This window comes from Nyctereutes procyonoides, unplaced genomic scaffold, assembly GCF_905146905.1.
Source record: "Nyctereutes procyonoides isolate TBG_1078 unplaced genomic scaffold, NYPRO_anot_genome, whole genome shotgun sequence".
Classification (NCBI taxonomy): domain Eukaryota; kingdom Metazoa; phylum Chordata; class Mammalia; order Carnivora; family Canidae; genus Nyctereutes; species Nyctereutes procyonoides.
The window spans coordinates 60,613,662-60,638,325 of NW_026575121.1; the positions used below are offsets into that span (position 1 = coordinate 60,613,662).

At 50.7% G+C, this 24,664-nt stretch overlaps 2 protein-coding genes across 8 annotated transcripts in view; one reads left to right on the top strand and one right to left on the bottom strand.

Annotated features, from left to right (window-relative positions):
- Nucleotides 1-1,669: 1,669 nt before the first annotated feature.
- On the bottom strand, nt 1,670-23,341 carry PCID2 (PCI domain containing 2). 7 transcript variants are annotated; one of them, XM_055335844.1, is made up of 14 exons: nt 23,152-23,341; nt 17,577-17,666; nt 15,992-16,065; nt 14,157-14,222; nt 13,251-13,292; nt 12,276-12,330; nt 9,536-9,639; nt 6,303-6,378; nt 5,647-5,788; nt 4,475-4,575; nt 3,511-3,584; nt 3,257-3,382; nt 2,625-2,748; nt 1,670-2,328 (listed from the first exon to the last, which is right to left on the bottom strand). In XM_055335844.1, the coding sequence occupies exons 3-14, from the start codon at nt 16,063-16,065 to the stop codon at nt 2,239-2,241; spliced, it is 1,074 nt and encodes a 357-aa protein (XP_055191819.1). In that variant the 5' UTR covers nt 17,577-17,666; nt 23,152-23,341; the 3' UTR covers nt 1,670-2,238. The 7 variants fall into 7 exon arrangements, 6 of the variants coding, with proteins under 6 accessions (XP_055191819.1, XP_055191815.1, XP_055191817.1 ...); XM_055335840.1 differs by lacking the exon at nt 23,152-23,341 and adding an exon at nt 23,009-23,133; XM_055335842.1 differs by lacking the exon at nt 23,152-23,341 and adding an exon at nt 22,176-22,488.
- A 172-nt stretch (nt 23,342-23,513) lies between these two features.
- CUL4A (cullin 4A) overlaps nt 23,514-24,664 on the top strand; it is a 45,026-nt gene continuing 43,875 nt past the window's right edge. The window contains exons 1-2 of the mRNA XM_055335828.1: nt 23,514-23,721; nt 24,324-24,439. Of these exons, the coding sequence (XP_055191803.1) occupies nt 23,568-23,721; nt 24,324-24,439 (270 nt within the window). The 5' untranslated portion in view covers nt 23,514-23,567. The remainder of the gene's footprint in view (nt 23,722-24,323; nt 24,440-24,664) is intronic.

Here is a 24,664-nt window from a genome sequence, read left to right on the forward strand (position 1 = left end):
CCCACCTGGCTGGTCGGCCAGGACCGTCTGGCTTCCTGCACAAGTCCCAGCACCTGGCCAGACCCTGGTGTGTAGAGGGTGCTCAGCATGCACCTGCTGGGTGAGCTGAGCCTACCTGCTCGGCGTCCCACTCCAGCGAGCCTCCCCATGCATCCAAGCTTTTAGCCAAACTGCCTACTTCCCCAAGCAGCTCTGTGGTAGAGAAGCTGTCCTTGGCCCACAGAGCTTCTCAAAGCCACCCCTACCCGTGGCCATGCCACAGCCTCCAGGGCGTGGGGGTGGGGGCCTGCAGGCCACTGAACCTGTGGGGAACACCGTCCATAGGCCCTCTGGAGAAAGGATCAGGAGCACGAGAGGTCGCAGGAAGACCTGGGCCTCATGAGAGCCGCTGGTTTGTGGCTGTGCCTCTCCACTGTGCCCCCAGAAGCAGCCTGCTAAGCATCGCGGTGCCTCGGCTCTGAACGGAGGAGTAGCAGCTTCTCCCATGGAGGGTGAAGGCAATGCTGGAGAGCACAGATTTGCAGTCACTGTCCATGTCTCCATGAAGTCACAGCTCACACAGATGGGATGTGAACGTGCACTGCCATGTTCCCATGGGGAGCACTGCTGGCACACCCACCCACACTCTGGCTGCACCACTGGTCCCCACAGCAAGCCTGGCTCTGCTGCATGGAAACCTCTCTTGGAAATTATCACACATATTACTCTCAATAGCGTCTGTGTAAAGACAGGGCTGGACTGAGACGACGTGCCGGTGTGGCCTGCAGCTCCGACTTTACTGGCATTTGGGGTGCCAGTAAACCAAAGCCCGGCCCTACTCTCCCACACGACTTAGCACGATGGTTCTAGAGGCCAGTCGGGCAGGACTCAGGAAGAGGGGGCCCTCCCACTGGGGCAGAGGTGAGGTATGCTCCTGACGCCATGCAGATGAACCTGCAGTGCATGCTTGGTGTCTACAAACCTGGAGCACATGGGTCGAGTCCCAAGGCACCGACACCCAAGGTCTGTCTCCTCCATGGTCAAAGAGGGCCACTTGTTACCAGTAACAGCCAGCCCTTGACTCTCACGGTCACTATTCACGGCTCCAAGAAGGAGCCAGAAATGTTGACAAACCTCAGCTTTACTGTTAAGCCCAGAGCAAAACCCAGGTGCTATGGGAACTCCGCTCGACACTAGGCTGCAGGGTGACCCTGGTGAGCAGCACAAGGTCATCTTCCTCACGGAGAGCCAGTTCAAGGTGATTCTGTGCCCATCCAGTGTCCATGCTCTCCTGCTTAGGGAACAGGCGAGGGAGAGGCAGCCCCAGAAGTCAAGCACCTGCTGTTTTGCACATGCCCTTCAGGGCACATATCCCCCTCAGCTAGAATCTGGATGTGCCCAGGGCAGAGGTGACACTATGTGACCTACGAGGCCTGCATGGACTGACACTGGGAGCTGGAGCCCAGCACCAACATGCCTCCAGTGGTCAACAGCCCTAAGGGCCCCAGCTGGCATCACAGAGAGCAGAAGCAAACATCCCACTGAGCCCTGACCACAGTGCAGATGCGCGACCAAACAAGCTTGCTGGTTCCATGTTGCCATGCCTGGGAGTGGCCTGTGTACAGAGGGAACCCACAAGGGGGTAAGTGGCTCCTAGCCTTGATAACGTTGCAAAGATAAACTACAACAGTTTAGGGTGTTTCCTTCTTTACTAAGCTTCATATAAACAGAGAAGATGTGCAAACTCTGAAAAATGGTGAGCTATAAAACATGGGAAGTTATCAAAGTAAATTCATTTTGTAAAAAGAAGCCTTAGGTTAACCAAAGCATTATAATCACATACAATGTTGAAATTTAACATATAAAAATGTTACGTTAAGAAGATAAAATAAGGAATATACCATCTGCATAAATTCAGGATGACATCTCCTAGAAAGAGGTGCATAGAAACAAAGACTCCCTCATGCACGACGGCTATGCAATGAGCCAGAGCTGCCCTGGGGACAGAACCCCTTCACGAACGTGTCCCCAGCTCCAATGTCAATGGATGTGCCCGTGCTTCCTCAAGGAGCTCCAGGTGTCCACAGGGTGGATGTAGTTGTGAGTGACCACGGAGGTGTCAAGGCATCTGTGTGTGCTGGCCAATGAGCCCTGGAGGGTCCGGCTGCAGAGTACCCTCTTGGCACAGGGCCGAGTCCATCGGTACAGATAAACCTAGAGGACTCCACTGCCCTCCCATCCTCAGGGCCGGGTGTACACTCAACACACTGTCGACAGCGGAGGGAACGGGTTTTGTTTGCTAACAACGAGCTTCTGATGCTGATGTGATATGTAGCCTTTGATGTGACCCTGAAGGAGAGAGGAGAGGGGCCACGGTCACAACCAAGGTGTGCTCATGCCGCAGCCCCATGCACACTTGGTCTGCCTCCAACACACACGTGATTCTCTGGGAGCCTAACGAACATATGCAGAGATGGTGCAGACACACTGCATGATGTCCGCCCACCTGCAGCCCCTCAGCAATGTCCCTTCCGAGGGTGACGTGAGCTCCAACAGAAGACGCCTTCACAACAGCCAACAGCTTTCAAGCCACGACCCCAGAGCCTCAAACTGTGGACTTGGTGGGGCAGGGAGGGGCCGCTCACCATGTAGATCAGGTTGGCCAGGATACACTGCACCTCGTCAATGTCCACGTCTTCCACCTGCATGAACTTCAAGGCCACCAGAAAAGCGTCCAGAGACAGCTGGTGTGTTCTGAGTAGCAGGTACCTGGGAGGGGAAGCACAGGTCTACGCAGGTTACTGACAGGACGCCAGCACTCTGGAGGCTGAGCCGGCAACCTGGTCAAGAGGAACAGGACACTGGCATAGGTGTCTGCATCTACTACATGTGCATCGTTCACATGGTCTGATGTCTCTGCCATCAGGACGCCCCTGGCAACATGCTGCACCCTATGGATTCCCCGATGCAGGGTCCTCACCGTTCTGGACACATTACCCATAGCTGGGAGAAGGGATGGATGTAGAATTGAACTTTCTGACAAATGGGGAGAGGTGGGGCAGGTCTAGTTGGTTAGAGTAAGGAAAACGAGCACCTGTGCCAGGCGCTGGGATGCAGGGATGCCAGTGTGAGGCTGGCCCATGGGGCAGTGCTGGGGCCTTGTCCACATGCACACACACCCCACCCCACCCCCCAGGGTGGTTGCTGGCCCTCATGGTGCAGTTGCAGGAGTCACACTGGGAGCTCACACTTGTTAGGAAGGAAACACTTAGCTCACACTTTCTTGAAAAGATTCCTGTAGGTGATTATCTTCAGCTTCTCAAGGATGAGGAAGATGCCGCAGCGAATAAAGAAGGTCTCATGCTTCGTCAGGGCCTCGTTCAAGAGCAGAAGGTTGCCTTCACTGGGAGTGAGGACAAATGTGCAAACATGGTCATGAAAACCCAAGCCAGGGCGAGCTCTCACATAACAGGGGGAGAATTTTCATTAATTCTGTGTCTGAAAGACTCCAGATGGGAAAGGAGAGAATACCTGACAGCTTTGGTCACCTCGGCAAACTGCATGAGATGGTACTTCCTCAACAGCTCGATGGTCGGCATGTGACCCTGGGACAAAGTGCCAATATCTCAGCCTTGCATTTTTAACACAATCACCTGTGATAAAACCCCTACCAGGAAGCCACGTCTTAAAAACCTGCAACCTGCTTCCCCGGGAGTCACGGAGAGACCTGTGGCATAGTGCAGACAGGCCAACTTGGGCCAGGTAACCAGAGCCCCAGGAGCACTCGGCTCTGACCCCCTCACGCCCTCGGGGCTTGTGTAGAAGCGGGAAGCCATAGCAGAAGACACGCTGGCCGAGGAGCTGGGAGCCCGGAAACGCTGTCCAGAAGAACTAGCTGAACCACCTCCAACTGGCTGTTTCTGGAGGCAGGCATGGCTCGTGGCCCCTCCACTAAGAGCTACCCTGAGCTGTTCAAGTCTGAACTGTGTGGGTACTGCCTTGATAATTTTTAAAGAATTTTTAAATGGGAGGAAAGGATGCCCTATCACTCTGAAGAAGTTTTAGTCAATTAAGTGCTAGTTACCGGTCATTTCTTTTTAAGTCTCTAACTTTTAGTGACTACATAAGATACCTACATACAGGCTGGCAAAACATTTTTCTTTACAGCTTAATACATTTCTATTAATTTAGACTTTTAGGGGAAATAGAAATAAGACGCGTTTCTTTTATCTCACGTATGTTACACTTCTAAGGCAGACAGGCACATACTTCTAAGAGAAACGAAGCACAAAGCCCTTCTAGAAGGATCCAGAGGTGTCAGTTGTGGAGATACACAGTTCAGGCCACAAACAAAGCAGCTGACCCTTCCTCTATTTCAGGGGTGTGCTCACATGTGGCTCAGACCGTGGTAGCTATGCACCATCTGCTTATTTTTAAGACTCTATCAACCTACTCAAAGCGATGACATCTGTAGAAGCGGAGAAAAGTCACTCACCAGCAGCATTTTTACTGGAAGCAAATATATCAGAATCATCCTTTTGTTCTTCTGACTTGAGCGGTGACAGTGCTCGAAGGCAAAGGACAGGTACTCCTCAGCTGCAGAGACAGCACCACTCACTGGCTGCAGCTCCTGCCCACACCGCATCCCACTGTTTCATCCTCTGAAACTGTTGTTTCAGGAACCATATATTCCTACCACTAATATTAGCCAATCATCTTTTACTGTAAGTATTCAAAAATACTACTCAATGAATCTTCGGAGAAAAAAAACATCAATACCTTTAAGAAACTTTAAAAGAATAGTACTTAAAAGCTTCTATTTTTAGGCTTCATATTAAAAAAAAAAAAAAGGTTGGGGGCACAATCAAGGGAAACCCTTGTTGAAAGCTGTGGACCTACTAAAACTTTTGTGACAGAAAATGAGGCTATCGAGTAAAAACCAGAGCAAGCACCGTGGCAGCGTGGTTACTTTTATTGTCAAGAATCCACAGCTGGAAGTCATGCTGCTTCACGTGCACATCACCACTGAGGGCATGGGTTCACAAGTCTGGCCCGTGCACGGTAGAGGAGACCATAGAGAACCTCCACGTACCAGATGATCACAAAGCTGAAAAGACTCGGCTTCCTGTTCTTGAGAGAACTCATGATGGAAACTCCCAGTGATGTGGTTTCCAGAAAGCACTGCTCTGACGAGCAGTGTCCCAGCACCATGCTGCGCAGCAACCCTCTAGCTCTGGTGGTCCCTGGGGTTTCTAAAGCAGAGGCCTGTGGTGGAACTGCCCACGGCCCGGGCTCCGCGTCCCCAGATGCCATGAGGGCATGGCACTGGGACAGGGTGATCACTCACACTCCCGAGAAGATGGTGGTGCTGAAGCACCTCACACAGGAAAGTTGCCCACGGAAACTGCAACCCTGGCAGAGAATCCAGTGACCCCGCCCAGGCCTCCCTTCATGTCACCAAGTCCGAGGTCAATAAGCACACAGACACACAGAAACACACACACACACGAAACCAGCCTGGGTCACACTGAGCTCCTCCTTATGAACTGGTAAGAGGCAGTGAGTGTTCTCCAAAACATCACTTAACGTTGCTCAGAATCCAGTGTCTTTAAAACACAGGAATCAAAGATTAACAACAAACCTTAAAAACAAAACAAAACAACAAACCTTGCTTGAAGTCGCTGTCGAACATGGCCTTACGCCCAACGTAGTACCTGAACGTCACCCTCTGGGCAGTGCTATACTCATCTTTCAGGTTTGAGCTGTCGATGGCTCTGATGAGGGGCTTGCACAGGTGCAGCTTGTTGATCTACAATAACCCATTTCACGTATTATTCAAAAGAAACAAAACAAGCAGGACTCACTTTACTAAGTACATCCCTCCTTAAAGTGAGAACTACAAAGCCAATTATATCATCAAAGCTGGTTATTTAATAAGAAACGCTAAAACACAAGCCACGGGCACAGAGGACATGCACACAGGGGCTAGCTGCCAGTGCCCAATGGGGCCGCTCCTCACCAGCCAACCTCATGAGGCAGGAAGGACCTTGTCCCCGCCCCACCACCACCACCAGGTGGAAGGCCTGGTCCCACCACAATGGACACCTGCTCTGGGTGCTGTTGCCGTGCTTTCCTGAAAGGCGCAGTGTTTACCTCAAGGGGTGGAGGCTAAAACATGATCACACACACAAAGCTTTTGTGACAGTCCCTGCACCCAGCAGGCACTCAACAGACTCGACTGATACGGCCAGGTGCCAAGGACCCACGGAGGCAGCACTCAGGAACACCTGCAGAGCAGTGAAAGTGCCCACTCGGAAGCACACCTTAAAGTAGATCTTGAAGAGCTGGTTCACCAGGAACAGCATCCCCCACTTCTTTGAGTCCTCAATGCCAGCCCGACTATGGGAAAACAGTTCAAGTTACACAGGAAAGAAGCATTTATAAATCACACACACACACCCCAATGTGCCTAAACAAGATCAGTACCCGCATATAAAAGCCTACAGCTAAAGCCACGCCCATTAAACCAAACCACTCGAGAGCAGAGGTCTACAGACGACACCACAAAGCATGTGGGTGGTGCACTCCCCGCAGAGAACTACCTCGTCTGCATCACATTTATTAACTAAGGCACGTGTGAAAAAGATGGGAAGTGTGTTCGCTTCTCCTAAGGACAAGATGAACTACGGAAACACATGACAATATAGACAAATCTTACACACAGCAAGACGCAGCGCATGCTGTGTGAGTCCACTCAAACGTGGTCAAATGGGAGACCAGAACCTTGGTGAGGGTCCACCTGGGAAGAGGACGGCGTGGCAATGTCCTCAGCCTTAGGAGGGTCACACTCAGGTACACACTTGTCAAAATACAATCACGATCTGTATAAATTGGGGCACCTGGGTGGCTCAGTGGTTGAGCGTCTGACTTCGGCTCAGGTCATGATCCGGGGTCCTGGGATCAAGTACCACATCACGCTCCCCTCCTTCTGCCTATGTCTCTGCCTCGTTCTGTGTCTCTCAGAAAAAAATAAATCTTTTAAAAAATTAAAAAAAGATCTATGTAAATCATTACCTCCCACTACCAAGGAGAAGCTGCAGCATTTACGGAAGTTTCTGATGGACTCATAACCTTTAGAACATACCAAGAAAGAAAAGAAAGAAAAAGAAAACTCCTAGATGCACAGGAGGAAAGATGCATGAATGGACACTGTGCAGCATGTACAGTAAATGCCAATGGTGCAAGTGGTGGGTCCTGTCAAACTGTCCACACTGTCAGATGCTTGAGGATTTTCACAACAAATGTTGAAACACAATGCACAGTTCAGTATGCTGTGTATCTGCGCTCTGCAATGGCTCTTCTTGGGTGCAGCCTCCATGCCCAGACAGGGAGATGGGGTGCCAGAGAGGGGCCAGGGGCAAGCCGCCTGCACACTTGAAATCCCAGGGCATGGGGTCAAAGTATATGAAATAAACATGAACCACCAGGCTGTTCACAAGCCAGGGGTAAAAGAAATCCCTCCCTACGACCAAGGTGTGAATACTACAGCCAGTGTTTAAATACCACAGTCCCAAGGGCACCTGGGGGACTCCATCAGTTAAGCATCTGCCTCCAGCTCAGGCTATGATCCCAAGGTCCTAAAATGGAGGCCCAGGTCAGGCTACCTGCTCAGCAGGGGTCTGCTCCCTCCTCTCCCTCTGCTTCTCCTCCTGCTTGTGCTGACAAATCAAATCTTAAAAAAAAATAAACACCAAAGTCCTATTTTGGGATAGTAGCCAGCTCCCTTAGGCCTCGTCACTAACTAGAAGTATGACCTCAAATCAGCATAGAGACAATTAACATTCCACTGCCTGCCTCAAAGGGTTAGGGAGGGTAGAAAACAAAATAGGGAGGAAGCGCAAGCAGTCTGTAGCACCTGTGACCACTCTGCTCTGGGCACTGCCCCTGCCTGTCCCTTCCAGAGACACTCAGAAAAGCAACCCCTGAGGGGAGATGTCACATGGCCTCTGAGGCCCTGCCTTGCTGCTCTGCAAAGCCGGGGTGCCCGCCTCCCACCCACTGGAGCCCCCTATGTGCTCAGCACAATGCTGGCCATGCTACATATATGAAGTGCAGCCACTGTGGTTTTTATTTGCATTTCTGTGGTGACTAAGGATGTTGAGCATCTTTCTGTGGGTTTATTGGCCATTTATCTATCTTCTTTGCAGAAATGTCTATCCAGGTCCTTGGTCCACATACATTGATTACTTATCTTCACACATTCTAGATGTGTGAGGCTAATGTCAGTTACATTGTTTGCAAACGTTTTTCCTATTCTGTGGTGGTTTTTCACTTGTGGGACCGCATCCTTTAAAACACCAAGTTTTTAATTTTGATGAAGTCGGTTTATCTATTTTTTCATAGGTTAGTTTTGGGTGTCATGTCAGGAAAGCCAGTTATCCCATGACAAGCATGTACTGAACTCTGTCTTGGCCCAAGAGACACAGCGTGGAAGCAACAATGGACTCCCTCAGACTTGGCCACTGAGTGTCATCATCCAAGTGAGTATGATGGTGAGTGCTACAAACAAATATGCCGTCTGCCACAAAAGCCACAAAAGGAGAGCCTCCTCTGTCTGAGCCCCATGGGGTGAGGAAGCCTCTATGGGGAGGATCCCGGGTCACAACTCTGGCTGGAATGTTCTGAGATGGGGCTGGTGGGGATAGAGAACTGAGAAATGAGAAACTGGAACACTTGCCATGAACAAGTTTCACTTAGGTATGGAAAACCTTACTTTTTATTTCTTGGCTTCACAATTTCCTGAAACTCCTAATCGAGTATGTGTGATTTTACAATAGGTGAAGAGATGGGGTTTCAGGAGAAAAATGTAATAAACTCTTAAAGCAGAATCGGATGTAAAATCTAGAATCGTTAAGTAATGGCCAGTCTCCCTGAAAGCAGGTCAGTGTAAAGTCACTCACTGATGGCTTGAGAGGGGATGCTGTGTGGCAGGACATGCAGTCTAACATATGTGTGCCCAGTGTCCCAGAGGAGACAGGATGGGAACAAAAGGGGGAGGGGGAGGGGGAGGGGGAGGGGGAGGAGGAGGAATACAAAAATCACCCTTGGAAGGATCTAACGAAACACACCAGTGTACAGCTCCAAGTAGCTCCATCAACCCTAAGGAAGTACGGAGACACGGCAGGAGCGAAGAGGCAGCATGGCCAGAGGGAAGGGCATGCTCCATCCCGGAGCACAGCCTGTGAGTGCTAACTGAAAGAGCCGTCTATCTAGAATTCTGCATCCACAGACAGACAGGAAGACAAGGAAAGACGGCTGGAGAATTCAGCGTCCACAGAACTGCAGCCAAGGCCAGTGGGTTCCTGGCAGATGGGACCCGGGCAAGCGGGAAATGGGACCCAGGGCGGGAGGAACATGCTCCAGAAATGCTGTGCCAGAGAAATGTCCTTCTCTCTCTCTCACTTGCCAAACGTAACAGTGGACAGGACAACAACCACAGGGTCATCTGCCAACAGAGGGCAGGGGCCAGGGTGCCTACCCCCAGGGCTGTACTCACGTGTCACTGGCACAGACGCGGAAGCAGCTCATCAGCAACTCAGCAGCTTTTTCCAGCATGTCTCCAACTTTGCTCTTCCCTTTCTTTACCAACTGCTGGTCTGCCTGATAGAACACAAACATTTATGTCTCATTGCCTCTGGGTCCCTTAATGAAAAAGAAACCTCCCATGCTCCTGGAAGTAAAAACGGCAATAACCAAGGGTCAAAGTCCCAAGCAGCTCTGGTGAAATCTTCTGGTTGATGTTACTGTTAAAAATTTAGAGATCAATAGTATTTCCTGCCTCTTCCACAAATCAACTCCTCAACCAATTCAAGCCTGGTAAGTCCACCTGTTCTCTATGCATATGTGGCAGGTGGCCTCACCGCCCTGGGAGCCCTTCTGTATAGGCTCATGGACCCTCCCGCCCCCACTTATAGCCAGTCAGAACCCCCCAAACACACACACTTCCCACAGGTACCCAAGTCATCACCAGCACTGACTGTCCCCTTGTTTCCTGGGTCCGTTTACTCTGACTTACATGTGTGACATAGGTTCTCAAAGTCTGGTCTACTAACCACTGGGAGTCTTCAAAACACTTGCACATGATCCATGTGGTCAAACTACCTTCATGAGAACACCTACAGCCATTATTTGTCTTTTCATTGTCTTGTCATTTGCACCAATGGAGTAAGCATGGCAGGAGGTGAAACCATGGGGGCCTTTCCAGCGACACCAAACAGAAGCGGCAACACCATGTCCCTGATATCACCCCCGTGCAATCTTTAACCAGTAACCCTAATTTCACTTTAAGCTGTCCTTGATGACACAGTAAATATTAAGTCTTGATTCTTGAATACACATATATTTAATATTCTCTGTGATGCACTGACAGTATGTGCAAAGCACATCTGCTGCATGGTGAAGGAGGATGGTTTTTTCAAGGGAAAGCACTCGAGAAGCTGCTGGAGTCACCAGCTGTCCCATGGAACCAGTGGCTGACAGAGGAGCACAGTGGGCCAGGCGAGGGTATCTGAGGGACCAGCTGCTTGAACGTGAGTGAAATACATCCTCAATTCCAGGCAAACGACTAACAGTATTTGTTGCCAATGACATCTGTCCTTTCAACAACAACAAAATCAGAATTTTGGACAATTTCTATCAACCACCATGAACCTGGGATTTCCTTACTTCAGAACTTTTCTGATAAGGTCACTGGAGACATTAAACAAATGGGGTTTTTCTGGTTTGGAGTTTTTACACAACGAAACACATCAACATTTGGAACATCTCCATAACTCAGTGAACCAAATTTTCCAAATGATCAATGTATGATGCTACAAGATCACACGAGAGCACACAATGCACCCAGAGACCAGGACACAGTAGAGAATTCTATCTAACAGTAGAAAAAGCTCACTGCTAAGCTTCAGAGACCACACTAATTAACCCTAAGCAACTATCTCTTGGAGCTCTGGCATAGTATAAAAAAGGTGTCTGCAATTATCTGAAAGGCTACTGAAATACTCCTCTCCTTTCCATCTACACCTGTGTGGCACCAGACCGTCTTCTGCAACACTGTGCACACAAAGGCACAGAGGATCCAGGTGGCTTCTGTTGAGATTAAAATGTGAAAAACTGTCACTCTTTTCAGCACATTTTGTTCATTTGGAAAATACTGTTATTTTTATTTAAAACATCAATTCTGTTAACACATAAAAGGCTTATTATTTTAGATGAATATTTTTTAAAATCCCAGTTAAAAGTTTTTAATACAGTAAATACAAATAGCTATAACTCATATAAACAAAGCTCTTTGGAGACTCAGATAATTTGCGTTTCAGTTATATTTTTCAGTTCTAGAAATTTCCATCATAGTTCTTTACAACTTCTATTTCTTTGCTGAGCCCATCTATGTTTTCGTTTGTATCAAGCATGTTCATGATTGCTCCCTGAGGCTTCATGATGGCCGAGGTGCGATCCAGTCAGGGAATTCCAACATCTACCATTTGTGTACCATCTCTCCTCATGGGCTGAGATTCTACTGTAAGTGATATTTGGGGTTTAAGGTCATGGTACTATGGATCTTGCATCAGCAGTGGATGCCATGCTGGTGGGGAGCTGCCGCTGGCTGGAGTGGGTCCAGCTCCCCATCGCCCTTGCTGAAATGCTGGGGACTGGCAGGCTCTGGGTGGCTACAGCAGGGAGTGCCAAAGATGGCTGTCTTCCTGGGCTGCCTGCCCCCTCTGGCTCTCCCTGGGGCCTCTTCATCTCTGAGTTGTCATTCCTTGATTTGAGGCTTCTCTGGGACCCAGTCCAGGGCAGGAGACCCACCACTTAATGCTCTGAGAGCCACACTGGCTTCAACTCCCACAATACCCACAGCGTGGGAACCTACCCAGAGAAAAGTTCGTCCAGCCACCTCCTGAACTTTTGCTCTCTACACCAGGTACACCCCAAACCTCAAAACTTTTGGAAGAATGACATGAAAGCAAGCAACAGATAGAAACTGAATTTGAGGGGATCCCTGGGTGGCTCAGCGGTTTGGCGCCTGCCTTTGGCCCAGGGCGCGATCCTGGAGACCCAGGATTGAGTCCCGCGTCGGGCTCCCGGCATGGAGCCTGCTTCTCCCTCTGCCTGTGTCTCTGCCTCTGTGTGTGTGTGTGTGTGTCTATCATAAATAAATAAATAAATAAATCTATAAAAAAAAAAAAGAAACTGAATTTGAGTTTTAAAAGAATAGTAACAAAAACTGAACTTACATTATTGGCAAATATTCGAAGGTCAAGCGCTACAGCATACATGACAGGCAGAGCCCTGTGGGGCAAAGAAGCAAGCATGTCTGAGGAGGCCATGAGGTCAGACTCCGTCCCCACAGGCAGGGGTCACATTGACACCCAGGGCTACTGCCTACCCACAGTAGGGCCACCAACCTCCAGGAATCGGTCGGCTACTACTGCCTTCCTCACTTCCACCATGGCCCCTGGGGCTCCTGATCGACAGACAGTAACATGCCCACCCACTGCCCCAACCCTCCTGAGGTCTAGATCCTGAGGTGTCCAGGGTCCTTGGCCCCAGACAACATCTTCTCCTTCCCTTCAACCATTACCCAAACAGCTCCATTAAAGCAAGATGTGGTTCAGTAAGACCTTCTAACAGGACCCAGAAAACTTAATAGGAAAAATGTCCTAAAAGGATTTTTTAAAATTTAGCTGGTGGTATTGGTTTTATGTGTAAGACAAGTCTTCATTTAAAGAGGGTATTTATTTTTTCTAAAAGGTATTTTCCATATTTACCCATAGTTAATAAATCATAAATCATAAAATCAAGAATTAGTTTGTCAAGGAACTTAAAATCACCAAACTGCCATGTGTCCTGTCACTCCACATGAACTGCTGTTGATCTGCCCTTTTGTCCAAGTTAAAACCAAAAGCAAGCTCAAAATTGACAATGGACAAGTATTTTGGGGTATGGAAGGTCTGAAATAACAAGGCTTCATATTTATGTGAGCACACTGCAAACAATCTGGCTGGTCTACCACTTAATATTTACACTAACTACTGAACCTCCACTGTCCGCAGCAATATTATCCTGTGTCAACAGAAGACATTAAATATCCATGTAGAAAACACGACACACATTTGTTTAGAATAAAGTTTTAAAAAGCTTCTGCTAAAAAAACCCAAAACCAAAACCTTGCCATTTGCCAGTTTCTGGTTACTTCTGTTTGTACTTACCAGTTTTCTTCTTTGTGGGCTTGAAATGCACGCAGGAATGACGTACTATGTCAAGGAAAGAACAACGTGCAAAACCCAAGCAATGCTACAAATTGTAATAGGAATATAAAGGAATCTGAATTTTATATATCACAGAGGTTAAGTTCTTGAAGGAAAAAATGAACAAATACCTGAATATCATTAGGTATCAGTACAGATAAGTGTATTTACTTCACACATATGTTCTCTAAATTAAGCAACTATTGTAAGACTCTTAACTGGCAATTTCAAACATTTTATTTGGTTTTTCTGAACCCAGGCGGTCACAATTATACATAGTATGCTTTAGCATCTGCAGTATAAAGTCTATTTCCTTGATTATAGAATTCTTAAATTCAAAGGAGACAAAGCTAGTCTCTCTCCTTTGTATATTTAAACAAGAAGATTAAAAAATAAGCGAACTAAAACTCTTGAAATACACATAAATACTAGAACATCCCCTGACTTAAGTCGGAGAACCCATTTAAATGACTTAAATCAGACAGTGGCTGGATGAAGGTCTCCAGTAACCACAGTGGAGTCCACTCTCGGCAATCTATGCCTAGAGTTTGGAGTTCTCATATTTCACCAAGGGACTAACTAGTCCTGCAGCTATCCTTAATGCTTTCAAGGAAATATCACTTTTCACAACAGAATTAGAAAGAACCCTTAATCGTAACCTGTGTTCTACCTCACTGTATGGGTAACTGGACTACAGTCCTAAGGTCCATGATACATTTAAGAACCTCCATGAAATAACTAAACGAGTTTCTCTTCCAAAAATCAGTTTCAATTCTTTTCTAATTAAAGGTATGAAAAAAAATGACCCAACGTCTCCAGATCTTGAACCCCGGATATAACTGAACCATAACACAAATGAAAAGATATTGGACGATGACAGTCTGGCATTTGTACGCCTCTACAAAGTCATGGTTCCCCACCGCGTAAGTGCACCTGCAGAGGAGACAGCATGGGCTCAGGACACAGGCAGCGGGACCTGCAGGCGAGCCCCACAGGCCCACCCCTCACTTCCATCACAGTCGCCCCAGTGCACCGCTTACCCTGCACTCGGGGTGCAGCTCCCACCTGGTGGGCTACCGGAATGGGAAGGAGGACAAAAAATACACAGGTGACTTTTGAACTGAAACGGGCTGGCATCAGAGGAAACCCACAGTATGTACTGGGACAATTCTTTCCAGCCTCGGAAGGGGACCCTAGTTACAGTAGGTTTTGAGTGCCAGGCACTAGTAAGAGCATAGCACGGCCCTGCCACTGCAGCTATACTCATACAGGAGCTCATACTGGATGCCCGCTGGGCAGGGTCAGCCATGGTCAGCTCCTCACCACATCTGGAACCTCAACACAGAGCCAGGAAACAGTGGGAAATCTCCCACTACCAGGAGCCCAGTGGTACCCTGACTTTTCCAGAGATCTCCCAGGGCTCACACAGGCCTTCCTCCCCCCAGCCTGCTTGGAAGCACTGGAGGCATGTGGACAGGAGGGTGATCAAATGCCACAGGCTTTAGGACACCCAACTTTGCCTGGTTCACGCTCCAATGGTGAAAACGGTACCCATGAGATGTAACTGAAAAGCAAGTCTTTTGTTTGCTTTGCTTGGCTCTAGCTCCATTCCTGGCAAAGCAAAGAGGTTAAAACAGGCAAAAGTCAGTGGTGAGCCATACACCCACCCCAAACAAAAGACCACTAAACAGCCAATGAAAGGAGTGTCAAGTGATATAAATATGTAAATATGTGACCACAATTTATCTTCAACTTTTAAGAGCATACATTATCTTTGAAATGACAAAAAAAAATATTAAAAATTTAAAATATTTTAAACTTCAAAAATTTTCATAAGCTTTACCAATGGGAAATTACAAGTGCACCTTTCTTAATAATACAAGATAAAACGAAAGAGGGAGACAAACCATGAGAGGCTCTTAATCATAGGAAACAAACTAAGGGTCACAGGAAGGGAGGGGGGTAGGGGAACAGGGTAACTGGGTGATGGGCATGAAAGAGGGCACATGATGGGATGAGCACTGGGTGTAATGTAAGACTGATGAATCACTAAATTCACCCCTGAAACTAGAAATATGCTATATGGTAATTGAATTTAAAATAGTAAAAAAACAAAACAAAACAAAACCCACAAATGCAATTTTCTTTTCAAAGCAAATTATTCCTTGTTTCAAGCCTAAGACGATTGATTTAAGATCTTATTTATTTATTTATTTATTTATTTATTTATTTATTTATGAGAGGGAAAGAGTGCATGTGTGAAGGGGGAAAGCAGTGGAGAGAGAAGAGAAGAGAGGGAGGCGAGGGAGAATCTCAAGCAAACCCCCACATGGAACCAGACAAAGCTATGAGGCAGGGCTCAATCTCGACCCCGAAATCATGACCTGAGCTGAAACCAATACTGGTACCACCCAGGTGCCCCTCAAACCTAAGATTTTATTTTGTTTTATTTTATTTTTAAATATTTTATTTATTTATTTATTCATGATAGACCTAGAGACACAGGCAGAGGGAGAAGCAGGCTCCATGCTGGGAGCCCGATGTGGGACTCGATCCTGGGACTCCAGGATCACGCCCTGGGCCAAAGGCAGGCGCTAAACCGCTGAGCCACCCAGGGATCCCCAAGCCTAAGTTTTTAAACAAATTCCCTAGTGCGGTAATTTCCCGATTTGCTTTATTTTTCTTCCTCACCAGGGCGTTACCTTAAATGAGCAGCAAACATTTCATCATAAGGGGGTTCCAAAACCTGCTGACACTTCTCTTCTGGGGAGGCCATCTAAATAACAGGAAAAAAATGACAAAAATAAAATGAAAAGGCACCAAAAGAATGCAATGTGTAGAAAGAGATTTAGACAAATCTGGTTTCAAAGGAACATACGCTTTACAGTTAACAGGAACACCTGACACTGTCACAACTGTCACCCAGGGCCTGTATACCTTAGGTGTATACCTTAACATTGGGCAGCCAGTCAGTGAAGACATATTTATGAAGCAGCTACTACATGCTCAGTAAGGGAGTTGGTGTGAGTGAGCTGCTGAGTGAGGGGATGCCATGTTAGGAATCACCCTTCTTCACCTCCTGGTGACAGAGCGACCTGATCTATCCTGGGTGAGGCCAGCTGACATTTATTTCTAATGTCCTCTTCCTTCTTAATGGCCAGGTTTTAGGTCATATGAGTACCACAGGGTGAAAGCACGCAGAGTTAAAGAAGTCAGTTAGTCCCTGATGCACTAAACACATGTGCATATCCATGTGTGTAAGTGAGGGAAGAAACAGGACAACAGCAGCAAAAGGCCTGCCCCATGGCCCCTGGTGGAATATCTAGGCAGACAATGGCCATGAGTGAATGGAGGGCCACATAAGAGGCTGGCAGGGAGTTTTATGATGAAGGGATCCACCCTTGGTGGTGCAATGGGCAGCACGTGTCATGGCTGAGGAGTCTCTGGCCAGGGAGCCTCTGGCATTAAGTTCCACTTAGAGCAATGGTTTTCACCATGGTTACTTAGGAGAACCATTCAGGGAAATCAAAGTTTTAAAAAGAACCTACTTCTATTCTACAAACTGGTTTATTTGGTCGGAGGTGCAGCCTATACACTGCCAAATATGATCTCCAATATACAGAGCTCCTTTTTCTTTCAAAAGAAAAACTGTGCCCCAACAGGAACACATTTCAATATCACAATGAAAACCGATGAGAAAAATAGGGCTTTACAAAACGCCAAGATTCTTTTCTATAGAAGACAGGGCTTGCATATCATTTATCTGCTTACTCAAGGACACTTCCAGTTTATGCTTTCCATTAAAGGCCAATGGTAAATACCGTTGGGTTTGCAGGCTATATAGATCTGTTGACCTACCCAGCTACGCCTCTGTGGCAGGAAAGCAGCCACAGAGCACATGAACAAGCAGACATGGCTCTGCTCCACTGAGCTTTACTTGTAACAGGATACATTTGTGGGCTTTGGGGACAGACAGGCCTGGGCACAGCTAAGGGCCCACTGCCTGTGTGCTGGATGACCTTAGATGACCTTCCTACATGCTGCATTTCTCTGTCACTCAGAGGGTCATGTGGGAGTTAACCACAGAGCACAAGCTGCACATCTCAGCACCATATCCAACACACAGTGCTCAATAAAGGAACTAGAATTACAGACATGATATGAACTTTAAAATTTTCAAAAGAGCGGCAATATTAGTTTCCTTCTGATTCAAACTCTCAACCGCTTTTTGGAAGCTGGTCACCCGGCAGCCTCTCAGACACCTGCGTGCGTGGCCCATCTGCCCACCTGAAGTCGTGGGTTGGCGACATGAGGATGCTTGAAAGACACCAGCTCTGCACAGGATGCCCCATCTCTGGTATCAATGGCTTCATAGACCTGAAACATTTGAAAAGAGACCAGCAGAGTAGTAAAACCAACCACTCTGCCCTCGCAGAACCTAACCAACACATCGTAAGCCTCAAAAATCCATCTTCCTGACTCTTGGTCACAACACAGAATAAGCTGGGGCTCTCAGTAGCCAGCAAACGACCGCAGCATTTCAAAATGAGCTCTTTCAGAGGCAAAGAAACAGGTGACTCACATTAGAAACAATGAATAAGTCAGTAGTTATTAAAAAAAAGGCTCATTATTTTAGTTTTACTCGGTCATATAGACACTTGAAAATTCACTTATAAAGCTTATGGAGAAAAAAAAAAAAAAAGAAACTACAAGCCATGTTCCACTCAACCCATACATAAACTACAACAGGGAATGGCAACAGCGAAACAGTGTGACCATGTCACAGTCACACCACAGGAACCTGGGTGTCGCAAGCAAGATTTAGATAGACCCATCAGTGATGACGTGCCAGAGAGTGTCTGCAGTGTGCTTATTGTTAAGAAAAAAAAGGAAAACACCCAAAGTCACAGGAAAAGTGCCTAACTCGGTCTGGGAAGAAAAGAGAAACTACACATTACACGTGATCACAGGAAGAAACACCAGCCCCTGGGCCCACCAGGTGGGGGCTGAGGGCCCACGGGGCTTTTACAGATTTCTGTCCTGAAAGCCTGTGTTGTAGCAGACAGCTGCAATTAGAAAACCAAGTAACATCTGAAGATATTAATTACCAAAAGAGAACACAGAAATCCAAACCAGAGAAAGGCAAGCGTAGAGAAAGCTGCGCATACAGCATGATTTATCTGCAGTGGGATTCACTCTGTCAAATTTATGCCCACAAAGACCTCGGTCAGGGACGACAGAAAGTACACGTCACTCCCCAGCCGTGAGATGTACCCCCAAAAGCAGTAAGCATGGCAAGGGTGGTTGGACTTACTGCAACCAATGCTAGAAAAGGACTGGAGGGCAAGAAGTTTTGAGGTGCGCCCACTAGGGGGGCACACACCTGCTCTCCCCTCAACCCAATAATCCTACACACCAGCATCTGCAGCCAGAAAAATGGATCCAGCTCTTGGGGTCTTGTACCACTTAGAGCATCACCCGGGAAAGTTCACACCATCTCACCTACAACTACTGAGTTATCAGGAATTTGCCACTCGACCACCCAAGAAAACCACATAGGTGCAATCCCATTTCTAGGGATTTACTTTCCAATAGAAAACAACAGGCACTTGTGCAGGGTGCATGAGGTATTAGGAATAATCACAAAATACCGGTCCCGTCGGTGCCCTTACCTCAAGGAAGCTAATAAAGGCCGCCAGAGCACCTGTCACAGGAGGCGCCAAGGAAGAGGGACAGTGACAGACTAGAGATAAATCTCAAAAGACCTGAGGCGCAGCTCAAGGAACACTAGGACCACAGTCACCCACTCACCTGCTTTAGTGACTGTTAGTACGTCGTGTCTCAGAACCTTCGGCCTTTCAATTTAAACAGCCTCCCATGGACCATGCAGCTGGACTCCAGGTGAGCTGGTTCAGCAGCATACCTGTGGGCCTGGTCCACAGACTGCGGCGCCCATTAGGGACAGCTCACTGGCTCTGGGTGCTTCCGGGAAAACACTTTCTTTCCTGGCTACTGCGCATCACTTTATGACCTCCTGGCTCCAAGCTGGTCCATGGAGGGTGCAGGGAGGGGGCGGGGGGGGGGGGAAGGAGTCATCTACTCTTGAAACTTGTAAGTTTTAAGTAATCTTTATACCCAATGTGGGGCTGGACTCACAACCCCCTGAGATGAAGAGTCGCATGCTCCACCAACTGAGCCAGCCAGGTGTCCCCGGAACTTGTAACTGTTAGCAAGGCTTGGAAGTAATGACTCCCTCCCCTCCTCCAGTGGCAATGAGGACACCCAGAACTCAGATCCAGTTCCTAATCTCCACAACCCAGGAAGAGGAACTAGAGCTCCCTGGAAAAAGGACTGGCCCAGCACTGGAAAAAGGAGAGAAATCCATTAGCTTTGCACAGGAATCACTGTGCCAGAAAGCAAAGCAGAGCTCAAGGAAGGACACACACACGTCAGAAAGCCCCAGAAACCAGTCTGAAGGCACTCTTAGCAGCCAAATGTGGGACATGATGAGCTTCAAAGAAAGTAAGAATAACTTCACTGGTTCTGGATTAAAACTTGGCATTATGATACTTCTTAAGAGGGGCACAGGGAAAAGCATTTCTAACAGATGAAGTAGTAGCTGACAAACGTAAAAAGAGTGGGAGAATTACCACTTGGCAAACACTCACATAATAACCTGCTTGGGAAAAAACTACCAATGAAAGCTGCAATCACCCTAGAAAGGGTGTGGAGCGGGATGTTCATGGGCTCTCACAATCCATCCAACAGATTACAAATCAATACGGACACTGGAGCAGGATGATGGGCCTCACCTTCCCCCAGTGATCCAGTTCGGAGCACCCATGCAAGCCTCCTGAGGCTACAGGATGTCTACACTGGCCAGCTGAGCCCAAACCTAATCATTAGAAAGAGTCACATAAAGGTAGATGATGACACATCCATGAGTCCACTGCCCTGGACATTTTTAAAAAAATTGTCATCAAACAAATCTGCTCCCAGAAACAGGCAAGAGGACTCTTCTAGATGACAGACTTTACAGAGCAAGACTGTCATACTCAGAGTGTGACCCGACTGGACCCTACAGGTAACAAAGAGGCTCCAAACAGTACCGTGGGTGGATGTGGAGCCCAGACTCTACCAGAAAACACTGGTGTTACGTTTCTCGGCTATGCCACCAGCCCAGCAGCCAGACAGCACAGCAGCCTCGGTGCTCTGTGAAGGGCCACGGGGGCAGCGACCTCCTTTCCAAGAGCTCACAGGAGAGAAGCACACACGCCTGGGGGGGAAGGGTACACAAATGTGGTGCGCCAGATGAGGGTATACACGTCTTCAATGTTCTCCTCTCAACTTGTCTGTAGATTTGAAAATTTTCAAAATAAGGGATCCCTGGGTGGCTCAGCAGTTTATCGTCTGCCTTTGGCCCAGGGCGTGATCCTGGAGTCCCAGGATCGAATCCCACATCAGGCTCCCTGCATGAAGCCTGCTTCTCCCTCTGCCTGTGTCTCTGCCCCTCTCTCTCTCTCTCTCTCTCTGGGTCTCTCATGAATAACTAAATAAAATCTTAAAAAAAAAAAAAGAGAAGAAAGAAAGAAAGAAAGAAAGAGAAAGAAAGAATGAAAGAAGAAAGAAAGAAAGAAAGAGAAAGTTTTCAAAATAAAAAGTTGGAGGAAAGTAACAATTTTTTTTAAGATTTTATTTATTTATTCATGACAGACACACACAGAGAGAGAGAGAAAGAGAGGCAGAGACACAGGCAGAGGAAGAAGCAGGCTCCATGCAGGGAGCCTGATGTGGGACTTGATCCCGGGCCTCCAGGATCACGCCCTGGGCGGAAGGCAGTGCTAAACCGCTGAGCCACCTGGACTGCCCAAAAGTTACAATTTTAAATGTAGATAAGTTTTTTAAAAGCAACTTGCCATTTGCGGTAAGAGCTTATAGAATAGACCAAAGAAAGAAGAACACCAAATACCAGCCCTTAGAGAGACCCCAGAAATACTGAAGAGCCCCAGTTGCGGGGAAAGTGCAGCTGACCCCTGACGGACAGGTCACACCACGGCTCTTTACTGTACGGCACAGTAAATGTATTTTCTGCTCCTTACCATTTTCTTGATAACGTTCTCTCGCTTGGCTAGAAGAATGTCGTGGATAACACAACACAAAACACAGGTTGGTTGACCCTTTCTGTGGTTGGTAAGGCTCTCGGCCAACAGTAGCTATCGGTCAAGCTTTTGGTGAGCCAAAAGTTATAGGCTTATCTCCAACTGCTTGGGGGAGTCAGTGTCCCTAACCCCCACACTGTTCAAGGGAGAGCTGTACAAACAAACTGATCTTTTACTAAATACAATCTTTAAAAGTAGGATACCAGAAAAAAACGTCACAGTAAGTCAACTCAACCTGTCCTCTCCAAACAGAAACTGGGGGCGTGTGGAAGCACCGAGCACTGAATACAAGGGGCCTCACTGGAAGCAGGGACATCCTAGTGACTGCCGACCATTGCCCGGACAGCCCTGCTGGACCGCTCAAACTGGAAGTGAGCGCTGGGAAGACAAGGCCCTGACAACGGGCTCTTCCCTTGGGCCGCTGTTCAGGGCTGTTGATGTGGCTAGTCGCTTTGAGCAACGAAGCAATGTCTCCCCCATCCCGTGAGCGGAAAGCAGGCTTGCCCATCACCTGCCACACAAGGGGTGGATGCTTGCTTCGACGCGGGTGCAGGCACCCTTCTGGGCCCACAGGCACTGACGGGCTGACCCCACACTTGGTCTCTGGCCAGGGATGCACGTGTTCCAGGAGCATCCAAGAAACCAGCAAGAGAACCTGTAAGCTTCGGGGAGAGTGAACGCAAAGCCCTGACCTGAGAGCTGCCGGGAAGTAATCACGGAGACCTACCTGTCCACAGGCAGCTGCTGGCCCAGGATGTGTTCGGTACGAAACAGGGAACAGACTCGGGTCCAAAGCCACAGGCGTCTCGGGTCCGCGAGATTCAAGCGACCCTTCCGAACCCGAGACTTGGGAGGGGTCTGCCTGGGACGGAAAGCGCCGGCTGGCTGCGGCGAGGCTGGCTGCGGCGAGGCTGGCTGCGGCTGACGGCCGGCCGGAGCGCTGCGTGGAAAGGGCACGGCGCCTGGGGCCGGGAGCTCGGGCCTGCCTGCACGGCTGCCCTGGGAGGCCGCTGCCCCTGGGAGGCCGCTGCCCCTGGGAGGCCGCGTCACCGCCCCCAAGGAGAAGTGCTAACTAGGGGCCGCCGCGCACGACGGTAAGAGCCCGCCCGGCGCGGGAACTGGGGGCGCAGCGAGAGCTGGGGGCGCGCCCGGCACGGCGGGTGGAGACGCGACTCGAGGCTCGGATCACGGGTCTGAGCCCAGCGGGCTCCCCCTCGCGCCTCCCCCAGCGTCAGGCCGAGCGGGGCACGCGCCACGCCACAGAGCGCTCAGCCGCGGCAGAAAGCCGTGAGGGATCGCAGAAGCACAGAAGACGCTAACGAGAGCCTAGAGCCCAGCGGGTTCTCAAAGAAAAAGGTCCACCCCGCGAACGCCCTCACGGGGAAGGCCCGAGACCGGCGGCGGCGGCGGCGGCGGCGGCGGCGGCGCGACAGGAGCCCCTCAGCCCCGCACGGCGCCCCCGAGGACGGCCCCCCGGCCACACCCCCGAGCGGACGCCCGCGGCGCTTCTCACACCGACCCCGGCCGGCCCACACCCGCGCCCCGGCCCCGCGTAGCCACCTGCTGTAGGTACTGGTTGATGGTGATGTGCGCCATGGCCGAACCCTCCGCAGCAAGTGGGCGGGGCCTGCGCGCGCGGCGGCGGCCGCCTCACTTCCGGCCCTCGGTCCGTCCGGACCTGCGCGCCCCCCAGGCCCGCCTACCCCGCACGCGGGTTCCGGAGGAAGAGAGTCCGCGGGAGCGCGCGCCCGGGGCCGGTATGGCGGCGCGCCCGGGCTGAGGAAGGCCGCAGCCTGCGCCTCGATTCGCCACCGCCTCCCGGCGAGGACGCCCGGTCCGCGCCCTCTGGGTGCCTGAGCTCCCGCCCGGGGCAAGCTGGGCCCCGCCGCCCCCCTCGACCGTTATACGTTCCACAAGGAGCGCGGCGGCCGCCGGGCGGCCCGGGGCGGGGGCGGGGGCGGGGGCGGGCCGGGGCCGGGGCCGGGGCCGGGGCCGGGGTCGCGCCGGGCCGGCGGGGCGGCGGTTGGGCGGCCGGGGCGGCGCTGACGCGAGGCCCGCCCGCCCGCGCGGCCGGGGAGGCGGGACGGGGCGGGGCGCCCGCTGCTTCCCGGCCGCCGCCATGGCCGACGAGACCCCCAGGAAGGGCGCCCTGTCGGCGCTCGTCGGCCACACCAACGGCCTCACCAAGCCCGCGTCCCTGGCCGCGGCCGCCGTGGCCTCCAAGCCGGGCGGCGCCGGCGGCTCCAAGAAGCTGGTCATCAAGAATTTCCGAGGTGGGTGCGGGGCGGCGGGCGGCGGGGCGGGGTCGGGGTCGGCGCCCCCGGCCGCCGGAAGTGCCCGTCCCGGGGAGAGGGGGGTCCCGGGGGGGACGCAGGGGGGGGACGGGGCGGGGCGGGGCGGGGGGCCCGGGGAGGGGGCGCCCCCGGCCGCCGGAAGTGCCGGTCCCGGGGCGGGGGGAGAGGAGAAGAGACGGGGGCGAGCAGGGGCCCGGGGCACGGGGGGGGGGGGTTCCCGGCCGCCGGAAGTGCCGGGCCCGGGGCCTGGGGCCTGGGGAGCGGCGGAGAAGGGGTGTCCGGTCCCCGGAAGTGCCCTCCCTGCTCGGGGCGCGGCCCGGGGCCGAGCGGGAGCGGGAGCGGCCCCCGGGCTCGCGGGGCCGGAGCCCCGGCTGTGTCCCGGCTCCTGCGTCCACAGAGCGAGGGCCCGCACCGGCCGGTCTGCGCGCCGCCCCAGGACTGGGTCGTTCCGGGAAAGGAAGCGGGGTGGGGTGGGGGGTGGGGGGGAGGGTGGCTGCAAGCCCGTGGGCGTGATCGTGGGCGTGACGGGGGCGCCGAGCCTCACCCCCGCCCGCCCCCCCCGCCCCCCCCCGCCCCCGCAGACCGACCGCGGCTGCCGGACAACTACACTCAGGACACCTGGCAGAAGCTCCACGAGGCGGTGAGAGCCATCCAGAGCAGCACCTCCATCAGGTACAACCTGGAGGAGCTGTACCAGGTGAGGGCCGAGGCGGGGACCCTCCGGGGCGCGCTTCCCCAGGCGTCGCGTCGCGCCCCCGCGGCACTCGTGCCGTGCTCCTGCTTGGTGACGCAGGTCTCCTTTATTTTCTGGTTGTTGCAATTAGGACGCGAAAACGGGTTTTGTTATATTTGAAGATGTTCCATTTCCAACGTAGTCGTGCAAAATGAGTACTACTTTACATATCCCGTTCATCAGCAGGCT